The sequence below is a fragment of the Mandrillus leucophaeus genome, unplaced genomic scaffold (genome assembly GCF_000951045.1).
Source record: "Mandrillus leucophaeus isolate KB7577 unplaced genomic scaffold, Mleu.le_1.0 Scaffold186, whole genome shotgun sequence".
Lineage (NCBI taxonomy): Eukaryota > Metazoa > Chordata > Mammalia > Primates > Cercopithecidae > Mandrillus > Mandrillus leucophaeus.
The window spans coordinates 4,974,041-4,997,607 of NW_012101876.1; the positions used below are offsets into that span (position 1 = coordinate 4,974,041).

The 23,567-nt window shown below is 37.8% G+C and overlaps 1 protein-coding gene across 5 annotated transcripts in view; it reads left to right on the plus strand.

Annotated features, from left to right (window-relative positions):
• Positions 1-23,567, plus strand: part of ATP2C1 (ATPase, Ca++ transporting, type 2C, member 1) — a 158,435-nt gene that overhangs the window by 107,273 nt on the left and 27,595 nt on the right. For all 5 annotated transcript variants that reach the window (XM_011977971.1, XM_011977972.1, XM_011977974.1 and 2 more), the window contains 6 exons: positions 905-1,000; positions 1,090-1,179; positions 3,351-3,455; positions 8,971-9,127; positions 12,882-13,052; positions 14,218-14,315. In XM_011977971.1, the coding sequence (XP_011833361.1) occupies positions 905-1,000; positions 1,090-1,179; positions 3,351-3,455; positions 8,971-9,127; positions 12,882-13,052; positions 14,218-14,315 (717 nt within the window). The remainder of the gene's footprint in view (positions 1-904; positions 1,001-1,089; positions 1,180-3,350; positions 3,456-8,970; positions 9,128-12,881; positions 13,053-14,217; positions 14,316-23,567) is intronic.

The following is a 23,567-nucleotide window of genomic DNA, read 5'->3' on the forward strand; positions in this document are numbered from 1 at the left end:
GATCCCCCTTGCTGTGCCCTTTCTGGATGATTCAGAAGGGTCATTGGGACTACATGTGCTTATATGATCCAGATATGGAAGGTAGAATATTAGTTTTTCTTTTAAGGTCATGCTATATGTAATGCATTAATCATTTGTTAATTGTTTACCTCTAAATTATGTCATGAAACATTTTATATTTATTTTTATTTTTAATAGAGATGGATCTTGCTTTGTTGCCCAGGCTGGTCTTGAACTCCTGGGCTAAAGTGATTGTCCTGCCCCAGCCTCCCAAGTGTTAGGATTACAGATGTGAGCTACCACACCTGGCCACTAAATTGTATGATTTTTATTGTGAAATTTCCTTTTGTTGGGCTTGGTTTGTTCTAGACATCTGATATAAATACCTGGTTTGTCTCTACCTCTGATTTTTAAAATTGGTGTGTAATATGCTGTGTTAAAGTGATTTGTAAGTGCTAGCATATATCTCAATGTCTCCAGGCCTGCATGTTTGCAGAAAGAATACTTTGGATACTACTTTTGTCAAAGTCACAGGTTTGTGTTATATGTTACATATGGTAATGGATTTGAGTTCTTTGCAAACTGTAGTATGCTATATAAGTGTAATGTCATATAAGTTTAAGCTTACTTATGTATATTTTCATAGCTTATTCTTTTAATAGCATATTGTAAGTAGAAAACAATGTCTTTTTAGATTAATAATTTTGATGAGAATTAGAATCTATATTTCTTCACTAAATGTCCTTTTAAAAGACAAATTTTAATGCTTTTCTAGATAAACACTTTAACAGTGTTATTATAAATAAAATGAACAGAACTCAGTATAGTTTTTGGGTTTTATAGGTCTTATCACCAGCATGTGTTTGTAGTGTTTGTATTATTGATCCCACTTTGTGACCTTTAGGTTACTGGAGTTGGCTATAATCAATTTGGGGAAGTGATTGTTGATGGTGATGTTGTTCATGGATTCTATAACCCAGCTGTTAGCAGAATTGTTGAGGTAAATACTTTATTTTCCAAGACGGTGACTTTCTTCATAATGACTTAAGACACAGTGATAGGTTCATAGTTTATGTGTATTTTTCTTAGGCGGGCTGTGTGTGCAATGATGCTGTAATTAGAAACAATACTCTAATGGGGAAGCCAACAGAAGGGGCCTTAATTGCTCTTGCAATGAAGGTACGTACCTAAATTTCTCTTCTTTGACAAATGAGACACTACCCTCACAACAGAATGCAGTGTCATCAATTTCAGCATTACTGGTTTTTAAGTATTGAGTGAAAAAAACTCATACTATTACATTGTTTTTACTATCTTTTGGGTATCAGTTTTACTCCTGTAAATATCAAGTATAGAGGTTTTTCAGTATAACTTTATTGTTCACATGCAAGTTACAAACTAATGAACAGTCATTGATTTCTTATGAAGAAATGTTCCTGTCCTCCACAATATTGAGATCTGCATGTGAAATACTTCAAAATGTATGTAATTGCTAATAAATACTAACTTTTGAATGAATAAAAGGCAACATTCTTTAGTATTTCTATGTAAAGATAACACAGTCATGAGAAAACAGCTTTCTTTTCTCAGTCTTTCCTTTCTCTCCTTTGTTAATTTTTCAAAATGATTGTGAAGTTATAATTTGTTTTGGGGAGAAGAAGTCTCAGTTAACTTTTCATCTGTCCCAATCTGTCTCCTTATCCCCTAAGTCCTGTATTTGATTCAGTGAGAAACCTAGTAAGTGCAGGCTGTCACTCACAACAAAAATCACTATTCCTACCTCAAGAGTATTCAAAGGAAATTTTGATACTTGTGTAAAGCAAGAGGCTTCTAAATGAGGTTGCTTTAAATGAGAGACAGTATAGAATTACAGGTTATTATAACATATTTAATGAAATAAAATTTATAGTTTTAGAATATATAGTTTCCTTGACAGAAAAGCACATTTCTGTATCATTTGGTCTCCTTACAACTAAAATAGTATAGTACTCAAAACATGAATTAGTTATCAGGTATTTCCTGTGTTATGCTTATAAAGATATTAGTTTCTCTGAGAGATGAAGAGTACGAACCTATCTTTTTATGGGCAGAGACCTCATATTTTAGGTAGGGAATTTATATTGACATTCTTGAGACAAAAGGCAATCCAAGACAGCAGACACTGAAATCTTAAACATTAAGTCACATATAAGAACAATGCAGATTCAGAGCTGGGATATGAGGGCTTTGAAAGATAGGAAGGGTTTAGATGAGGTAAGCTAGGGAATGAACTAAAGTAGAAGTAGAGAGGAGTAAAAGAGCATAGAGTGGGTTGTGGCTAATGAATTGGCCAAACTGGATAAAATGAAATGTATTTGTGCGACCAGGAGGTTTTTTTTTTTTTTAAGACGAAGTCTCGCTCTGTCACCCAGGCTGGCGTGCAGTGGCACCATCTCCGCTCACTGCAAGCTCTGCCTCCCGGGTTCACGCCATTCTCCTGCCTTAGCCTCCCAAGCAGTTGGGACTAAGGCGCCCGCCACCACGCCCGGCTAATTTTTTGTATTTTTTAGTAGAAACGGAGTTTCACTGTGTTAGCCAGGATGGTCTCAATCTCCTGACTTCATAATCTGCCCACCTCGGCCTCCCAGAGTGCTGGGATTACAGGTGTGAGCCACCACGCCCGGCCGACCAGGAGGATTTTTATAGACACTGTATGTGGAGGGTTTCTGGAGAACCTTTAAGGCCAAGAAGAAGAGCCTGAACATGTTTCAATAGAAAATAGAAAGCAATACATGGTAGAATTTTGAGTAGTTTAAGCATTTTTTGATATTTGGAAGATATTTTTTGTTATTTTTGACATTTGCATATTTGATACTGATGCAAAGGCGATTGGGAAGGAAAACAACAATATGACTGGTAGTATTCAGGATATAAAGTGGTAGAGGGTAAGGGACTAGGATGATAACAAGTGAGACATTTGAGTCCCTAAGAAGTGAGAGATTTAATCTGAAACTTCTATTGATTATAAAAATACATGCTCAGAATTGGTTGGGTAGTTTTATTTATTTATATCCTGCTTCCTTTCAGAATTTGAGCTGGTAGAGGGATTAATACAGTGGGTGTGGGAGGTTTAGTCAGTGTGCAATCCAGAAAACCTGCCTTAGACTCTATCTACATACCTGGGCTTTCATGTTGAAAATGTATACTGTTGTGTAGGGAAGTACGGTATATATAGATGGAGCATTTATTCTTTCACCGTTAACTGAAAAATAATCCAGCCACCCTAGCTACAAATTGTGATCCTTGTTCTTTGTTAAAGGAAAAAATAATCACATATAGGTGAGAATTAACTTTCTTTTTGTGCCATACAGATGGGTCTTGATGGACTTCAACAAGACTACATCAGAAAAACTGAATACCCTTTTAGCTCTGAGCAAAAGTGGATGGCTGTTAAGTGTGTACACCGAACACAGCAGGTATCCATGTGTTTAAAGAACACGTATTTCCTGTTCAGCTTAGATGACTAGTTTTTCATTTACCGTCCACCTTTGGGTTTAAATAGTCATTGTACCTAATAAAGACTTGTTGCTTGAAAGTACGTGTAATTAATAGTACACTCATCTCTTACTGTTTGTGTTCTCTTTGATAGTCTTTCCGTATAGAATCCATGCATAGATATATTCATGGAGTTGTTGCTGTGTGACCAAACAGCTTAAATGAGTTGTAGCCTAGTCTCAGTCTCCTAAAGCTTGTGACATCTGGTTTTTTCAGAATTTTTTCTGTTCTTCATGACAGTTCCTTGTAAGGTCTTTGCAGACTGTGTTTCAGTCTGTGTTCTTTCACTGAAGGAATGTCTTATCTTCAGAACAAATGAAACCACCTTACTTTTTGGAAAGTAGTTTGCAAATGTATGTAATTCATGTTGATTACTCTAGCTTACAAGCTGATGAAATGACATACCAGTATTTTAAGCTGCCACCTTGTTCCTGGGTGCTTTAGAAATTTTTCCAGTTAGTGTAATAAGAGTTCTGAATTATCTAGAGTGTATGATTATATCACTCATAGTTGCTATTACCAGCTTGATGTTTAAACTTAACTTTAAAAAATATTGAAGCTTAGGCTGGATGCAGTAGCTCACGCCTGTAATCCCAGCACTTTGGGAGGCCAAGGCTGGTGGATCACCTGAGGTCAGGAGTTTGAGACCAGCCTGACCAATATGGTGAAACCCAGTCTCTACTAAAAATACAAAAATTAACCAGGTGTGGTGATGTGTGCCTGTAGTCCCAGCTACTCAGGAGGCTGAGACAGGGGAATTGTTAGAATCCAGGAGGCGGAGGTTGCAGTGAGTCGAGATCGCCCCACTGCACTCCAGCCTGGGCGACAGAGTGAGATTCCGTCTAAATACACACACACACACCCCCCCACACACCCACACCCCCTTAAACTTTCCTTCACTCTGTTGCCTAGGTTGAGTGCAGTGGCATGACCTTGGCTCACTGCAACCTCAACCTCCCGAGCACAAGTGATCTGCCCACCTCAGCTTCCCAAGTAGCTGGGACTGTAAGCACGTGCCACCATACCTGGCTAATTTTGCTTATTTTTTGTAGAGATGGGGTCTCATTATGTTACCTAGGCTGGTCTTGAAGCCCTGGACTCACATGATCCTCCTACCTTGGCCTCCCAGAGTGCTGGGATTACAGGCGTGAGCCACTATGTCTGGACTTATTTGTTATTTTTATAGTTCCTTTGACAGGAATGACTAGTTGGTTATATGTTTTTACCTATGAGCAAACACATGATTTTTGCATATGATACCTATGATTACATCTCTATAGAAAACAGGAATGAAGGGATCTCCCTTCATTCATATAAGTGGAAACATACTGGTTTTAAAAAGAAGGCCAGGTTGGTTAACACTGAACTTTGAATTGAAGTCTTCCAGGAACTATGTTCATGAGGGCCAAAAAAAAGGTTTCCGTCTGTTCTTTAAAGGAACTTTTACAAACTTAGGTGAAAGAAGACAATTGGAAATAAAACTACGAAAATAAAATGCCTTACACTTTAAACCTTTTAATGTAAAGCTTTCAGAAATTGCATTAAACTTAAGCGATTTTCAGCTGATGGCCCTTAACCATATAGTTACATGGCAAGAATATGCATGTGACTTTTTTGGATAGGTCTGTTTCACTACATTTTGTAAACCATCGCTCAGTACTTGAAGATAGTGTGGCTCATGTAATGTTTAATAATTTTACTTTTCGGCAACTTTTAATGTTATCTCACCAAAGTTTTACATTGGAAGATTAAATCTTCTTAGTTGTGGGAGTGGGGGACAGAAAGTAGCAGGATATGTTTGGAAACATTTGATTCTTCTTCTCATTTGCTGACCTGAAGAGTTCCTCTTGCAAAACAAAACCAACCGGTGAAATGAACGAACAAAACCCCAACCCACAGATGTGACTCAGGATCTGTAAGAAGTCTGCCTGACACAGATAGGGAAACTTACCAATTTAAAAGTAACTTCAGTGGCTAGTTTGCTTTTAAAGGACTTTCACTTGAACATGACTGTATATATTTATTATCTCCCTGAAACCCATGAAAATCACTAACAAGGAATAGAAGATATAAACTCAGAAAGTATAGGGAAGATTCAAAGGTGCCAGGTACCTTTGGAGGCAGGGAGTAAGGCATAAGGCTAAAAATAGAGATATTTGAAATTCTGAATAAGGAACCAACAGAACTCCCCCAAGTACCTTTGCTGCTTCTTTAGGCCAGATGGTTAGCCCTCCTTTACCCCTGTGGAACACCAGAAATCTGGGGATAAGAGTAGAGGGTAGGATTAAGCCTTAAGACTGAAAACAGTGATTAAGAAGATGTCATTGTCCTGAAGGGTTAAGCCCTAGTTCTTAACACCACTTGTCTCTTAGAATACATGAAGGCTGGCATCTCCCTACTCTCATTCCCTCAGTAAGAAGATTCAAGAGTTTTAGAAAAGCTGCCTGGTCTCGTATGGCAGCGGTCCCCAGCCTTTTTGGCACCAGGGACTGATTTCCTGGAACGCTTCCGCAGGCAGGGAATGGTTTTGCGATGACACTGGTCCACCTCAGATCCTCAGGCATTAGATTCTCATAAGGAGTGCACAACCTAGATCCTTGGCATGTGTAGTTCACAATACGGTTCATGCTCCTATGAGAATCTCATGCCCTGGCTAACCTGACAGGAGATGGGAGCTCAGGCAGTAGTGCTTGCTTGCCTGCAGCCCACTTCTTCTTTGTGGCTGGGTTCCTAACACACCACGGACTGTACTGGTCCACTGCCTGGGAGTTGGGGAGCCCTGTCATAAGGGGCACCTCTGAGCTAAACTCTTTGTTCATTAGAAGCACTTACCTACTCCTGGACTTTATCTCATCACCCTACAAGAAGGCTTCCCAGTTGATCCTTAGCTCAGCCAGTGCTCATGGAGCTTCTAGTCTTTTAATTTCTTCACTCTTAAAAACAAGTGACAGGGAGGGATTACTAGATACTTGGAGAAAATCTTTAGTATGAAAGTCAAAGACCAAACCAACAGAGAAAGGGGTCTTAGAGAAAGGTAATGACAGATGCTAAAGAAAATTTCCAAAAAACATAAAAAAGATGAAATAACTTTCAATGAAATGTTTATCAAATCAAGTCAAGAAATGTATCAAAGTAGAACAAAGTCAAAGGCATGTACAGTATAAAAGGTAAGAAAAATCAAAATAAATACAGAAGATCCAGTAATTACCCCATGGTGGTTATAGGAAGGGTAATAGGAATAGGTAATAGCAAGAAAGAACAGAAAATGAGAAGATTTTATCAACTAATGTTGGAAACTTTTCCAGAATGAAAAGACTTTGGCATCTAGAATAAAGTAGCCCACCAACTGCTCAGCACAATATGTGTGTTAAGGCAGGGTGGGGTGATGGATAAACACAAGACCTATAATTAAGAAATTTGAGAACACTTGGAGAGAGAGAATTTGAAGAGCTTCTAGAGAGCTTTAAGCAAAGGGGAGATCATATAAAAGGGCTTAGGAAGTAAAGTACGGTACTCTGCCACTTAGCCCAGCGGGATACACTCCAAGACTCCTAGTGGATGCCTGAAACCATGAGTAGTATTGAACCTTATATATACCATGTTTTTTTCGTTCCAGTAACATAGGTGGCTACTAAGTGATTAATGGGCAGGGAGCATATGCAGTGTGGATATGTTGGACAAAGGGATGATGTCTTTGGCAGGACAGAGTGGGATTTCATCGCCATACTCAGAATGTTGTATAATTGGAAACTTATGAATTATTTATTTTTGGAATTTTCTATTTAATATTTTTGGACTGCTGCTAAGTAACAGAAATGGCAGGAAATTAAACCCTGGATAAGGGGGCACTACTTTAATTTCTTTATACTTTTCAATGAAAACATTGACACTGTAGGCTGGAAGATAATAGAGCAAAGCCTTCAAAATGAGAGGAAATTTATCCCTAACTAAACTTACAAATGTCAGGATAGAAGAAAAATGTGTCCTACACCACACACCCTTTCTTAGAAAGATATTGGTGGGTTAAAAAAAAAAACAAAAGCGAGACTTAAAGACTTAAAATTCAGTGAGGATAGAGGTAGAGCATTGTTCCTAGATACCAGTGATACAGCAGGCCTAGAAATCAGCCAATTAGAAATGGAAAGAAGAGTGAAGGAAGGCGGTCTCCAGTAATAATATAGAGGTAATAGCTTATCTGCTTCTTTGTTGATGTGAAAAAATGCCATGAGAAGGGTTTTATATTACATTGAAGAGTTTAGGAAGAATGAATGATAGGTATACAGAAAACAAAGCAAATTAAAGAGGTGGTTATTAACTTTCTAAAAGACGAAACTTGAACAGGAAAAGAAGTATCCTATTTGAGCTATCAATCAGGATAGGCCATGAAAACAACATCATGCTCTCCTGCTGCCTCCCTATCCCCAAATATCTGCTCATTGTAGTTATTTGGGAACTCAGGCAGATGGAAGCTCCATTTTAATGTGAGCACACACTGTCACAGCAGGGGTAGAAGAATAGGAAATTATGCACCGGCACCTACATTTCCATTTGGAAGTGACACAAATGCTCATGTTTATTGGCTAAAGCAAGTCATGCCTGACTTTTGGAGTGAGGAGGGCAATAGGGAAATACACTCCTACCTACCAGGAGAGCTGGGATATTTGTGAATTGCTGTAGTCATTACCACACTTGTCTTAGCGGCAAGGAGTCTTGATGTAAACAAAATACTGGCAGATTTTCCTTTAACTATATCATAACGATGGGGAGGGGGGAATAGGTAGTGGGAATGGGGACATTAACATCTGTCACAATAGACAGTGTATAAAATTGATACCTGAAGGAGGAGCAGTATAAACATGTTAAAAACATGAGGGTAAATATCAGAGAAAACAGCTAAAAATGTTAAAATTATTTTGCTTCCATGGAGTAGGACTAGTGGTGAGAAGGGTTGGACAGGAAACAGCAGTATTTCATTATAAGCTTTATAAGCTTATTTACCATGATAAAAAATAAAAAGTCTGATAATACCCATAAATACACTGTGATTGGGAGAATTAAATGGCGTTTTAGGTAGCTAGGGAGATATAGATGTATATAGTAGCTAATAGAGAACTTGAACCATTGTGAACTGTTATTTCTCTACCATTTCCTGTTGTGTTGCAGTGAGCCTCTTTCCACATTCAGAGTGCCAAATTTGGGGCTTAGTATATAGCATTGCCTTTAATGTGTGGGATGGTGGGATAGATGTTTTCTATAAAAGATACAGAAAGCTCCATACAGGAATATTTAATCTTCAGAGTTCAGGTGGCAGTCAAAACCTTAGGCTTGAGTAGCTTCTCTGGGAATTGTGAGAAATGAATGGCACTTAATTTTGGACTCCAATGGAAGGTATGTACAAGTTGAAATTAAACTTGTGTTTGGTACATTTTTTCTTAGGACAGACCAGAGATTTGTTTTATGAAAGGTGCTTATGAACAAGTAATTAAGTACTGTACTACATACCAGAGCAAAGGGCAGACCTTGACACTTACTCAGCAGCAGAGAGATGTGTACCAACAAGAGAAGGCACGCATGGGCTCAGCGGGACTCAGAGGTAAGGCTATTTCAGCATAGTTCCCTGGGGTGGAAAGGTAGTGCCTTTTTTTAATTGCAGATGAATTCATGCTTCACATCTGAGCTGTCCAACTCTCTTCCAGGCTTTGTAGAACCCTTGCCAGTATTGAGGTGTTGTGTTTTAGTTGGTTAATTGGCCCTCAAAAGGTGGAAATTTGAGAATGTAGCAAAATATGAATCACTGGTTCTTTTAGATCTCCGGAAGTCTCTGAGTAGCTGATAGAAATTTTATTTTAAACAAGTTTATCTTGTGAGAAGGGAAATGGATCAGGGTAAAATGGTGTTACTCTCTTTTTATCATTTTGTCTTAAAGACAAAAATAATTTTCTAAAAATTGAGTCTGAGGCCTCTAATATATCCTTTAAGGTGGTTGCTAACTTGATCTGTTACTGTTCACCAGGGAGGTAAAGAAGTCCCCAGATACTGCTTACTTATATGCTGCTGACTGAGCAGTGATGTGTGGACACACACACATCAGGCCACCTCTCCTAGGGATGTCATGTGTGAGACTAGGGGGTTGGTGGTTGGTGTCCTAACCTGATTCTTACCTTCTGGATAGTCATCTGGCTTCTGCAGAATATATATAGTTATGTAGTCTCAGAGCACTTGGAAGAGTTGGCTTCCTTAATTTTATTATTTTAATGAAATAGGAGTCTAAGCACTACAGTTTCTGGGAGGAAGAAAAACAAGTTATGTGAGAAATGTTTTTATTTGTTGTTCACTTAAGCAAAGGCTTTTTTTGAATTTTAAACATTTGTATGGTTATATAGGGCTTCTGTTCTTAAAATAAACTAAGTTTGGAAAGGTACTCTTATCAGCAGAGAACACTGCTCCCAGCCTGCTGCCATTGCTTTATGCCCTTCTCTCTGAACCTTCTGTGCCAGCCCCCAGGCTGCTGAACCAAGATCACTCCTCATAGCCCTGCCCCCAGAGCTTGGTGCATCTCATCTGGGATATGGGCTGTATTGTGACCACCTTAACACTTCATCCCCTGTCTCCAAGGAAACGGGAGGCAGAGACTCGTGGCTGAGAAGTTATTTTGCAAATGGATATTTTGGATGGAAAAAAATTTAAAGGAAAACAACTTTTCCTTCCCCCTTTTAATGTAAGAGGCTTTGATGGCAGGTTCTAGAGTTTCTGGGGTTTCATCCCAAAGACCTGAATCTGGAACATTCTCTGGATCCCCCCCACCTCAGTCCTCAAGCTTTCTGGACCCCTGAAGCCAAGGCAGATTCTTTCTCTCAGCATCAGTTCTGGGGCAGGAGGAACCTCTTTTCTGGTTTACCTGGGCCAGACCCAGGGTCTCTGAAACCACAGGGTTTTGATATGTTTTTATCAAGCCAAATGTGCAAATGCTAACTGACATTCTGGAGAATTGAGCACAGGGGGTGCCCTCGTACATTGTACCCTCGCTCCCTTCTGAACAGTTGGCAGACCAAACTGTTTGGTGGCCCCAGCTGCTGGAAGCTGAGATACTCTGGCTCAGGGTAATGCTTTGTTCCCTTTACATTCCTCAACTTTCCACCTCAGCTAGGGAAAGAGAATGACAGTTAAGGCTTGGCCCAGGATTACAATCCTTAGAGCAAGTGGGAGTTTCAGAGACTTAAGGGGCACTGCAGGGAGGCCTTGCTGCCACTAAATTAGGGTTTTGATTGCTAAAGCCTGTGTATGAAGGGGCAATGGCAGCTCCACTGAGCCAATCCTGGGAAGACTGGTGCAGAGGGCCTGTTACTCCCCTGATTCATCTCCTTCTTGATTGCTGACATCTGGGGCTTTGACCCTTTCTTTTTAAATTACTTTTGCTAAGATGCACTTATTTATTTATTTTTTAAAAAGACCGTTAGTGGACAAAATGTAAACCCATTTCTCTCCTCTTTTGAACTTCTGGGATGTAATCACTTCGAGTTTGTTGGCTTTGTTTCCAGCAATTAATACAGCATTAAAAGAGCGGAGAAAAAGAGGTAGGGAACTCTTAGCAGCACATAGCAAGAGGTTTTAAAGTGGCTTGCATTTAGAGGACTTAAAGAGGTTTTGAAGGTCTAGTATATGTTCCCTCTTTTTCTTAGTTTCTGGAACAGAGTTTTCCTACCTCGTTATAATGACTAACTCTTTTCGTATGAAGGATTGTGGAGGTTTGTGTATGTATGTTTTGTATTGTAACATTATGAAGTAGAGCAGAGTTGGTAGAGGGGAAAGTTTTTGTTGCACAGGGTTTTGGGAAACATTCTGCTCATTTGTCTCTTGCTTCATGTCTTTTCTTCTTTATCTCCCCTTGTGCTCCATTTCCCTCCTCCCCCTGCAATTACCATAATGAAGAACAGAAAGATTTTAAACCTCAGTTGATATGTACTTACGTTATATCTTATAAAACTTAAGTTTCTAAAATACTGTGATTCTTAATTTTGATATTAGAGTATATTTTGTTTTATGTCAGGGATTCTTCACATGAAAAAAGTTTACCTATCCTTGACTCAGAGAGTAGCAACAGATTTTCGTTGGTGCTAAAGAAGCAAATAAATGCAGGATACTAACCTCTAGACTAGTGCCACCCCTCCATTAGGAGTGTGCAGAGCTGATCTTTCCGTCTTAGGATTTGCTGGCGTACATTTTTGTCACTGTCCCCTTCTGTTACCATCAGCCTCTATCCCAAACACCAGAAACTGTGAAGTGGCTCATTCTTTCAAGGGTGAAAGCCTTTGGAGCCCACATCTACATAAATAATTAGGTATATGACTCTTACATTGGAAAAATAGAATTACTTGCCTTTAACCTTGATTTTTTTGGGGGGGATATATGTAATCTTTCATACCTTCTGCTTGAACAAGAATAGATACTTTCTTTGGTCTCTCTGGGGCTTTTCAGTCTCCCCTTGACTTATTTATGTTTAGTTTGTATGTGCATGTTGTTCAGTCTAATGTCTCAGATGCAGGTACATCCCTTTGGTTAATGAAAGTAGTTACTGGAGTTCCATAATTCTGAGAGCAAGCTAAATGATATTTGGGAAATGAAAAGTACTTTATACTTTATCTTACATGCCCAAGGATGACAGGGAAATAAGTAGAAATAATAATATGATGGTGTTATTTATATACTCTTAGAGAACCAAAGTTACAAATAAGAAATGTCTGTTCATGTTATGGAAAGAGTAAAAGAATCCAAACTATTGTTGGTATTTATGGTTTTACAACCGCTTTCAAATTAACTTTACCTTCCAGTAGTTTTCATGTACAAAGTTGTTACAGGCTGTGTATAATTAATTAATACAGCCTTCTCTTCAAAGTGTTTGATTTTTCTGGAGATCTTGCAAATAGAAAGATGAAGATCCATTAGAAGCGACCTTCAAAGTTGTTTGTTTAAAATTGACTTTAAAGCTTGACAAACCCATAGTTTCTCTAAATAATTAATTCTATTTTCTAAAGAGGCAGTAGTTCCTGTTGAAAGTAGCTGCATGTGGTTACTATGTGAAGATACTGTTCATTTTCCATCTCTTGCCTACTCTGCCCTTCACTTCTTTAGTTTGATTCTTTTTAGTTAAAACAGCTTAAAGGGACCCCATATCCAGAACCATTAAACTATAATGTTATGGTCTGTAATCATTTTGATTTTACAAATGACATTATAGTCTTAAGTGATTTATTTAAGAAGTGTTACTGTCTCCAAATTCTATCAACTAAATTCTGATGTTTTTGTGACTCACTTTTTTTGTTGTTGTTTGGATTTTATTATTTCCTAAGTTCTTGCTTTGGCTTCTGGTCCTGAACTGGGACAGCTGACATTTCTTGGCTTGGTGGGAATCATTGATCCACCTAGAACTGGTGTGAAAGAAGCTGTTACAACACTCATTGCCTCAGGAGTATCAATAAAAATGATTACTGGAGATTCACAGGAGACTGCAATTGCAATCGGTATAACTAGACTGCTTTCTTTTGTTTTCGATAGTTTTTCTTAAAATACTGTGGTGCATAATTTTGTGAACTATTAGATATGAATATGTTTATGTAATATTGAGATTATACGGTTGAAATCGACTCATGGTTTTGCTCATGGTCTATATAAAGTTTGCAAAACTGATTATAGTTTAAAAAGTAATAACATTGACATGCATAACTAAATCATGAAATCACATGTATTTTATTCACAGAGGGTAATTATTTTTAATCTCATGATCACCGTGATGACAGAATAAAAGCACTAGATGATGAATGTCAAAGAAAACATGAAACTTAGTTTTCCCTTTCAACTTAAGTATAATTTTCAAAGCAGACTTGTGCATAATTTGGAAGAAAATAGCTTGCTATATGTATTTGTTTTTTATCATGTATACCTATATTTGAATGCTATTTAAGATTACCTTAAGAAGTATAATAAGGGCAAAAAAGAGACTGAAAGTGAATTTCCCAGAGCCTCTAAACTGTAATTCATACTGATAAATTTAACAGTTGGCTAAACTCCATTAATTCTTATTTGGAGAGGGGTTAGTCCAGGAGTTTCGAACTGTATATTGTCTAAGAATAGGTCACTAGGAACATGATATTATTGGAAGAATAACTTTTCAATGTTTATTTTCATTTATGTATAACTACATGATTACCACAGATCCACCACCATTTTGTCTGGCTTTGGACACTGTACTTAAAATGCACTCTGATCTTCATTGCATTTCAGCTGCTGAGCAGAACCTGATTGGCCTAGTTTCAATTCTTAGGTATGCTGGCTTAAACAGTCAAAATTCTTTTTTTTTTTTCTTTTTTCCTGTAGAGACAGGGTCTTGCTATATTGCCCAGGCTGGTGTTGAACTCCTGGGCTCAAGCGATCCTCTAGCCCCAAAATGCTGAGGTTACAAACCTGAGCCACTGTGGCCAACCTTGAAAATTCTTTATTCTTAAATTTAAACAAAAATAAAAGTCAAACATAAAACCCCAGACTTAATATCGATTCAGATAGGTTTGTATTACTAGTAGATAAAAAAAGAGAATAGATAGCAAATCATACTAAATGAGCATTATGTTGACTTAGCCCGTCAAGCGAAAACAATTTGGTTTATTACATTTTCTCTCTCATTCACTTTAGCCAGTCGTCTGGGATTGTATTCCAAAACTTCCCAGTCAGTCTCAGGAGAAGAAATAGATGCAATGGATGTCCAGCAGCTTTCACAGATAGTACCAAAGGTAGGCCTAAACTAAAGCCTTTTAGACTGAAAGGCCTTATTCTAAGTGTTACCGTTTCTGCTACTATCTTAATGAAACTGTTTAATTGTGAACATCAGGGATTTAAGTAACCACCAGATTTGTTGGTTCAAATCCTGAAATGAAGTCTTATCACTGAAGTAGTCTTATGGATTATTTTATGATATGATGTTTATGAATATCAGTGAAAAATTATTAATTTTATCAAGAACCAGATTTCCTCTGAGAAAAGTACTGTGGAAATTAAAAGTGCTTGTATTTATGAATTAGAGGATGGAGAGAGATGATTGCTTTATACTTCTTACTCTTTTGTTCAATTTTAATTTTAGCATGAGTATGTAATTTTTTTTTAAGGTACAATTTACGTATAGTAAAATGCACCTATTTTAGTGTATAGTTCTGAGCATTGACAGATGCATGCAGTCTTGTAATCACCACCACAGTCAAGATATAGAACAGTTCCATCATCCCCTCAAATTATCTTATGCCTTTTTGTGGTTACTTTCTCTCCCCCTACTTCCAGGACTTGGCAGCCACTAATTCGTTTTTTGTCTCTGTCACTTCACCTTTTCTAGAATGCACTAAAAATTGAATCATACCGTATGAATGAGGCTTTTGAATCTGCTTCTTTCACTTAGCATAATGCATTTGACATTTATCTATGTCGGTGGTGTGTATTAGTAGTTTGTTGCTGTTTTTTAAAGTAATAATTCTATTGTGGGTATACCTTACCTATTCACCAGTTTAAGGACATTTAGATTGTTTCCACTTTCTGATGATTATGAATAAAGCTGCTGTCAACATTTGTGTACAGGCTTTTGCGTGAAAATAAATTTTCATATCTCTTGGGTAAATACCTGTGAGTAATTGCTGGATCATACACTTAATGTATATTTAATTTCATAAGAAACTGCCAAATTGTTTTACAAGATGGCTTTATTATTTTGCACCCCCACCAGCAGTGCCTGGAACTTCTAATAGTCCTGCATCCTCCCTAGCACAAGGGAGTGTCATTGCCCTCACCCCCCATTCTAATAAGTATACAATGGTATCTTACGATGATTTTAGTGTGCATTTCCCTCACAACTAGTGATGTTGGATATCTTTTCATATGCTTATTTGCCATCCATATATCTTCTTTAGTGAAGTGTCTGCCCTGCCTGTTTTAAAAAAATTATGTTTTCTAATTATTGAATTTTGAGCATTCTTTATGTAATGTGGATACAAGTCCTTTATTAGATATTTATTTGAAAATGTTTCTTTCCAGTTGGTAGTGTGTCTTTTCCAAGAGGGGAAGTTTTTAATTTTGATTAGGTCTAGTTTTTCAATTTCTTCTTTTATGGACGATGCTTTTGATATCTCAGAACTCCCTGCCTTACCCAGGTTCACAAAGATTTTCTTTGTGTTTTCTTATAGAAGTTTTATAGTTTTGGGTTTTATACTTAGGTCTGTGATCCATTTTGAGTGTGTTTTTTGTATATGTTGTAATGGGTTAAGGTTTATTTTCTTTGCATATAGATGTTCAATTATTCCAGCAACATTTGTTGAAAAGACTATCCTTTTTCCATTGAAATACTTTTTTACTTTTGATTATAATGCTTTTCTAACAAATTATTTGTAGGAAGAGATATAATGCTTTTCTAACAAATTATTTGTAGGAAGAGAGGTATCTCCTGCCCCACAGCACAGTAACTTCTTTAGAGCCAGGTTCCCTGATACGAGATTAACTTACTTTATTATCTTGGGCTGCCTTGTAAGGGGCCTATCAAAGCCTGGTTTGTGGGTACACAGGTCCCGTAGAAAATGCCCCATAAGAGGTGGGCAGCAGTCTTCCCAGTTGCTGACAGTTCAGATTTCTTGGTTTTATTTATTATATATGCACATCTATTTGTATGTCCTTCAAAATAAGCACTTATCTGGAATTTGCTATTTTGTAGCCATCCATTATTACTAATAAAATATTGCTACCTCTTCCTTCATTTATTTTACACTTACAACTTACAACTTCAAGTTATATATTCGGAATATGGAATTTTCTTAAATTATTTCTGCATCTTAAGGTAAGGTATGTCTATACTTTTTTGATTAGGAAATTTATTCATTAGTAGTATATGTTCAACATAGAAAAATAAAATGGTATAGAAAAGTAAGAGCTACAATAGAAGTTGTCTGTAATCTAACCCACACTTAGGTTATGCATCCACAGAGTATCCATAATAAGTTAACCTATTATGACTTAAAAAAAATATGTTTAACAAAACCTGGTTGCTACTTTATACTGTTATAATTCTGAACATTCATTTTACATAACTTTGGCATTTCTGAAGTCAGTTATTATTAGAAAACATGTTTTTAATTGCCGTACAGTATTCTGAGTATACCATGTGTATGTGTGTATAAATGCACAGCATATATATATATATATATATATATATATAGTTACATAACCATTTTCCTGTTGAAATTTGAGCTTCTATTCTTTTTACTACTGTAAGTGTTCCTTTAAGGATAATGACAATAGCAACCATTTACTATCTGCCAATTGCATGTATTACGTACATTATCTAATTTACTTCTTTTAGCTACCTTATAAAAGATAGGCAGCACCACTTCAAAAATTCTAATAATTAATAAGCCTTATTTCTTAGCAGTGTTAGATTGATAGAATAATTGAGCAGATAACACAGTTCTGCATTCCTACCCCATCTCTACCCTCTACTCCTAGACAGTTCCCCTTCATATTAATAGACTGCATTACTGTAGTATATTTATTGCAATTAATGAGCTAATATTGATACAGTTGTATTTTATTTCATGGTTTACACTAAGGTTTACTTTTTGTGTTGTACCTTTCTAGGGGTTTTGATAAATACATAATGACATACATCCACCATTACAATTTCTTTTTTTTTTTTTTTTGAGATGGAGTCTCGCTCCACCATTACAATTTCATACAGAGTAGTTTCATTGCCCTGAAAATCCCTGTGTTTGACGTTTTCATCCCTCCCCACTCCCCTCAAATCCTTGACAACCACTGATCTTTTTACTGTCTCTAGAGTTTTGCCTTTTCCAGAATGTGTATGGTTGGAATAATAATGTATGTAGCCTTCTCAGACTGGCTTTTTTTCACTAAGCAATATGCATGTAAGGTTCCACCATGTCTTTTCCTGGCTTAGTAGCTCATTTCTTGTGAGCACTAAATAATATTCCATTGTATGAAAGTGCCACAGTTTATCACTTCACCTTTTGAAGGGCATCTTAATTGCTTCCAGGTTTGGCAGTTATACATAAAGTTGCTCTAAACATTCATATACAGGTTTTTGTGTAGACATAAGTTTTCAACTCATTTCACTAAATACTAAGGAGCACAATTGCTGAATCAGATCATATGGTAAGAGTGTATTTAGTTTTTTAAGAAACAGGCAGTTCCATTTTTGTGGATGAGGAAATTGAGGCCCAGAGTACTTGGGAGACTTAACTGATGTCTCAGAGCTCGTAAGTAGTGGTGTTGGCATTGGAAGTGGAATCCAGGTCTGTATGCTCTGGAGTTCATCTGTTGTTTGCTGTTTCTTTGAATATTATTGAACCTAAGATGTACCCATCTCTGATTATTATTATTATTGTTACTATTTTTTACCACTGCCCTTATCCATATACATCTCTGATTATTTTTATACACTAAATTCCTACATGTGAAATGATTGGACTAGTGTTCAACACATTTGTAAGGCCCTTAACATATATTGCTGAATTGTTCTCTGGAAGGTTTCTGTTTATATTTCCATAAACTATGCTTCATATAGTAGCATTAAGTCCCTAGACCTCCAGTCCCACTTCCCTCATCCTCTAGCAAGTGGTTAGATTTTGGATGTTGTTACTAATAGAAATACACTATTTTGCTTATCCATATTTTTTCTTTCTGAACTTCTAATCACTCACGAATGCTGTTTTCAGAGAGAGCCAATTATAGTCCTGAAAGATGTAATTTCGAATGTTGAAATCCTGAAAGATTGAAATCCTTAAAGTCTTAAAATCCTGAAAAACCACAGTCCCCAAAGATCAAAATCCTAAAAATCTAATTCTGGAAAAAATAATTTTAAAATAAAATCATTTACATTTTTAAGAAGGAATTTATTTGAGAAACATAAAAACATGAAAATGCTCCATTGGTCACTTTATACAAAATAAGCAATAATAAATAGCCTACACAGTTTTGCAAGCATTTGCAAGCATAAACACTCAGGCATAGTATATGACAGACAGATATAACATAGGACTGTTATGAGCATATGAACTGTATTTATAAAGAAATAGGTCATAAGGGAAATGCATAAACACCTATCACTATGGTTGCTAATTGTGTGCACCCCACTTTATAACTGTGGGTCATTTTTATCTTTCACAAATGCAGATGTATGAAAAGGACATCTGTTCATTTATTGAGGAAGTTTCAACATTTTTACATACATGTACAATGCTTACATACAAAGTCAACATTGTGATCATGCACTTTTGTGAAGTCAAATTTGTAAAACATGCATAAAACAAATTAGAACCCTTTAAGTCTCTATAACTTATGCTTCCAGTGTTGGAAATGATGCAGAGGTGAAATACACAGCATAGCAAATTGTAAAAAATAATGCTGACAATTTAAAATAGTGGAAAATGAAACTAAAAAAAGAAAAACAATGGCGGGGGATGGTGGCTCACACCTGTAATCCCAGCACTTTGGGAGGCTGAGGCAGATGGATCGCCTGAGGTCAGGAGTTCGAGACCAGCCTGGCCAACATGGCGAAACCCCATCTCTACTAAAAATACAAAAATTAGCTGGGCATGGTGGTGAGCGCCTATAATCCCAGCTACTCAGGAGACTGAGGCAGGAGAATCGCGTGAACCCGGGAGGCAGAGGTTGTGGTGAGCTGAGATCGCACCAGTGTACTCCAGCCTGGGTGACAGAGCAAGACTCTGTCTGCCCACCTCCCCCCCGAAGGAAAAAAAAAAAAAAAAAAACAAGAAGAACAAAAAGACCTAAAAAGAAACTATGACATGGAAAATTATATTACAGAGATAGATGATGGACAGTTGCATGGAGATAGTCCATAAAAGCTGGCTGACCTTCACGATCATTAACTATATTTTGAAGTCTTGCAGCATGATGAATAATTGCTTTTTTTTCTTTAAGAACATGGCTATCAGAGTATGTTCATATTCATTTTCTACGTGGCACTGCTCTTTTTGAAATTCTGTGATTCGATGTACACTAACATGAACATTCTCTATTAAATTTTCCTATCCTGTGATTGTGATTTTCAGGAGTTTAGACTTTGTTGTTGTTTTTGTTTTGTTTTTGAGACGGAGTCTCGCTCTGTCGCCTAGGCTGGAGTGCAGTGGCGCGATCTTGGCTCACTGCAAGCTGCGCCTCCCGGGTGCACGCCATTCTCCTGCCTCAGCCTCCCGAGTAGCTGGGACTACAGGCGCCCGCTACCACGCCCGGCTAATTTTTTGTATTTTTGATAGAGATGATGTTTCACCATGTTAGCCAGGATGGTCTTGATCTCTTGACCTCGTGATCTGCCTGCCTTATCCTCCCAAAGTGCTGGGATTACAGGCATGAGCCACCGAGCCCGGCTGAGGAGTTTAGACTTTAGGGATTTTGATCTTTAGGAATTTCAGCATTTGGTATTATGGCATTTGGTATTGTATCTTTCAAGATTATGATCCCAATATGTTGAGATCGTAGATCACTGTTGGGATCACTGCCACCCAGAGAATTGGGGCAGTGTGGATGTTTGCTTTGTTTTTAGGGTGGGGAAGGTGTTTATATATTTGAATAGGGCTTTGTGTGTGTGTGTGCGTGTGTGTGCACACACTATCCTGGTAATCTCTTCCTGATGTTTATTTCTGAATAAATCCTATATTGGATTTTTTTTAGTGGTATTGGGACAGAGTATTAGTAAATGTATGTGAAATCTGCAGTTACTGAAACATTTTGCCATTAGACTTTCTCTTAACTTCTCAGAGATACTAAATGTGGTGAAACTTTCATTTTATTTGCTTTGTTCAGTTCGTCTTCTGGCTGTCTTATAAAAATTATGGTGAACTCTGTAAACCAACCTAAAGGTATTTAGAGAAGAAAGAAACTAATTACAAATTACATCATCAGCCTGGACAAATCACATTGTTGGGATTTCCAAAGTAGAGTGGGTGTGCGTTAATTATAGCAGATATCCTGATGCTATTCCAAGGAGACTAAAACAAAGTAAGACCTAAGCCCTGTCAGAAGCTCATTGAATTGCTTAAATTCATCCTGCTTTAAAGTGGAATTCTATAAATACCAGCCCTCCCTCCCAGGTATTTTGTATGTTTTGAATACCTAAGTCTTTATTCTAAATATTATTAGTTAATTTTTTGTCTCATTGGTTAGCAGGACTGGCCCACCCTCATTTTGTCTTTTTTCCCACTTCATTTTGTGTTCATGTAACCCTCTTACAGCCAATATGTTTATTTGGTTTTCAGCTTTTTAATTATTTTATTTTGTTTTGTTTTTTTGGAGATGGTGTCTTGCTTTGTTGCTCAGACTTGAGTGCTGTGGCATGATCATAGCTCACTGCTGCCTTGAATTCCTGGGCTCAAGCTATCTTCCGCCTTAGCCTCCCAAGTAGCTGTAACTATAGGCGCTCACCACTATGCTTGGATAATTAAAAAAAAAAAAACAGAAAAAAAAATTAATTTCTGAATGGATTTTTAAACTTTTTTGAAAGAAAGGATCTGTAGAAATGGAGTCTCACCATGTGTTGCCCAGGTTGGTCTTGAATTCCTGGGCTCAAGCTATCTTCCGCCTTAGCCTCCCAAGTAGCTGTAACTATAGGCGCTCACCACTATGCTTGGATAATTAAAAAAAAAAAAACAGAAAAAAAAATTAATTTCTGAATGGATTTTTAAACTTTTTTGAAAGAAAGGATCTGTAGAAATGGAGTCTCACCATGTGTTGCCCAGGTTGGTCTTGAATTCCTGGGCTCAAGTGATGCTCCCACCTCAGCCTCCCAAAGTGCTGGGATTATAGGCATTAGCCACTGCACCTAGCCTTATCTTCTGCTTTCCTTTGTTTGTTTTTTGAGACAAAGTCTTTTGCTTTGTTGACCAAGCTAGAGTGTAGTGGTGTGACCATAGCTTACTGCAACCTCAAACTCCTGGGTTCAGGTGATCTCCCCAGTTCAGGTGATCCCTCATGACTCAGTCTCCGGAGTAGCTGGGACTACTGGCATGTGCCACCATGCCTAGGTAATTTTGTTATTTTTTTGTAGAGATGGGGTCCTGCTATGTTGCCCAGGTTGGTCTCAAACTCCTGGGCCCAAGTGATCCTCCTACCTTGGCCTCTCAAAGTGTTGGGATTACAGGCATAAGCCACTGCACTCACAGTTTGCTACTTTTGCTTTACATCAGTTTGAATAACTCTTATTATTGTTACAAATAAAACAGATCTTTTGTTCTAAATCACTAGCTTGTTGAGGTTTTCCCCCATGTACTAGAATCATATTAATTCTGCCCCTCATTAAAATATTTTTCAGCCATCCTTTTTCATAATTCTATAGAACACATTTCATTCTCCTTTTGGAAAATGGAGTGTTGCTGTGTACTTTGACCTAGAGCCAATTAAAAAGTAGTACTGAAACTCAGGTTTGCTTGTTTATTAAGTCATCTGGGAATTCTCAGTGTTTTCCATTTGTGACTTTTTCTAGTGGGTTCTACATTTTCCATTGATTCATTGATAGAAGTGGTCATCCTCTTTCATTCTTCTTTGTCTGATTTTTACAGCATTACTTCCATTTATATTTCTGCTGAATATATTCACCAAGTCCCCATATTGTTATTCCAATTCATATATTGTCTAATTTTTAATAGGTTGTAAATCTTTATTTCAATCACTTGTTTTTTCTTCAGTGCATTAGTTTTCTTTAATCTGTCCTAGAAGATTTGAGGATCTTCGGTAGGTTATTCTAATGCAAGACGGATCTTTTCCATTAACTTCTCCTTTAATATTTTCCTTTTTTTTTTTTTAATAACTTCCTTTCCCTAGTACATCTTGTCTATTAATCTCCATCAAGAGAACTGTGAGTGCTGACCACAAATGTGACACTGAAAAGGAGGACTCATAAGAAGAGAAAAATACCCCTTGTAGATTGCTTCTGAAAATATGTGGCCTTGTTCTACTCTCTTTGATGATTTTTATCTCTTTGTCCAAATCTAAAATCAGGCCAAAGTACCCAACTGTCACAACTGGATCAAGCCAGCTGCACCTTTTACCACCAAGTACAAGGCTCACTGCAACCCACGGATATCCACCTAACCTCAGGACAGCCATGATCCCCAATAGGCAGGGATGACACCCATGACCAGCAAGAAGCAGCTACAGAAAATTGATCCTCAGTGCCTCTGCCTTCCATAAAGATTTCTGGGGATCGTGTCTCTCAGGGAGAAATGAGGCAGGAGAATAGAGAATTAGGGTACTCAAGGGTGAACGTATAAGTAAAAGAACAGTAGGTGCAGCCAGTTCTAGGCAAGATGAGTAAAAGGACAGTAGGTGCAGCCATTTCTAGGCATGTAGGCCACATCTTTACTCCTGTGATAACAAGACAGAAGTCTCCACTTCAGCCTCTGATTGGCTGGGAACCAAGTCTCCACTTCAGTCTCTGATTGGTCACAGGCTAATCTTTCATAGGGTGTAATCAATTGGAGGCCTCTAAAGGACACCTAGGAGTGTTACCAAATTCTTTTAACTTAGTAAAAACCCTAGCCCGGGCATGGTGGCTCACACCTGTAATCGCAGCACTTTGGGAGGCCAAGGCCGGTGGATCATGAGGTCAGGAGTTCAAGACCAGCCTGGCCAAGATGGTAAAACCCTGTCTCTACTAAAAATATAAAAATTAGCTGGGTATGGTGGTGGGCACCTGTAATCCCAGCTACTCAGGAGGCTGAGGCAGAGAATTGCTTGAACTCAGGAGGCGGAGGTTGCAGTGAGCTGAGATCGCACTACTGCACTCCAGCCTGGATGACAGAGCGAGACTACGTCTCAAAAAAAAAAAAAAAATGGCTCGGCACGGTGGCTCACGCCTGTAATGCACTGTGGGAGGCCAAGGAGGGCAGACCACCTGAGGTTGGGAGTTTGGGACCAGCCTGACCAACATGGAGAAAACCCGTCTCTACTAAAAAATACAAAATTAGCCGGGCATGGTA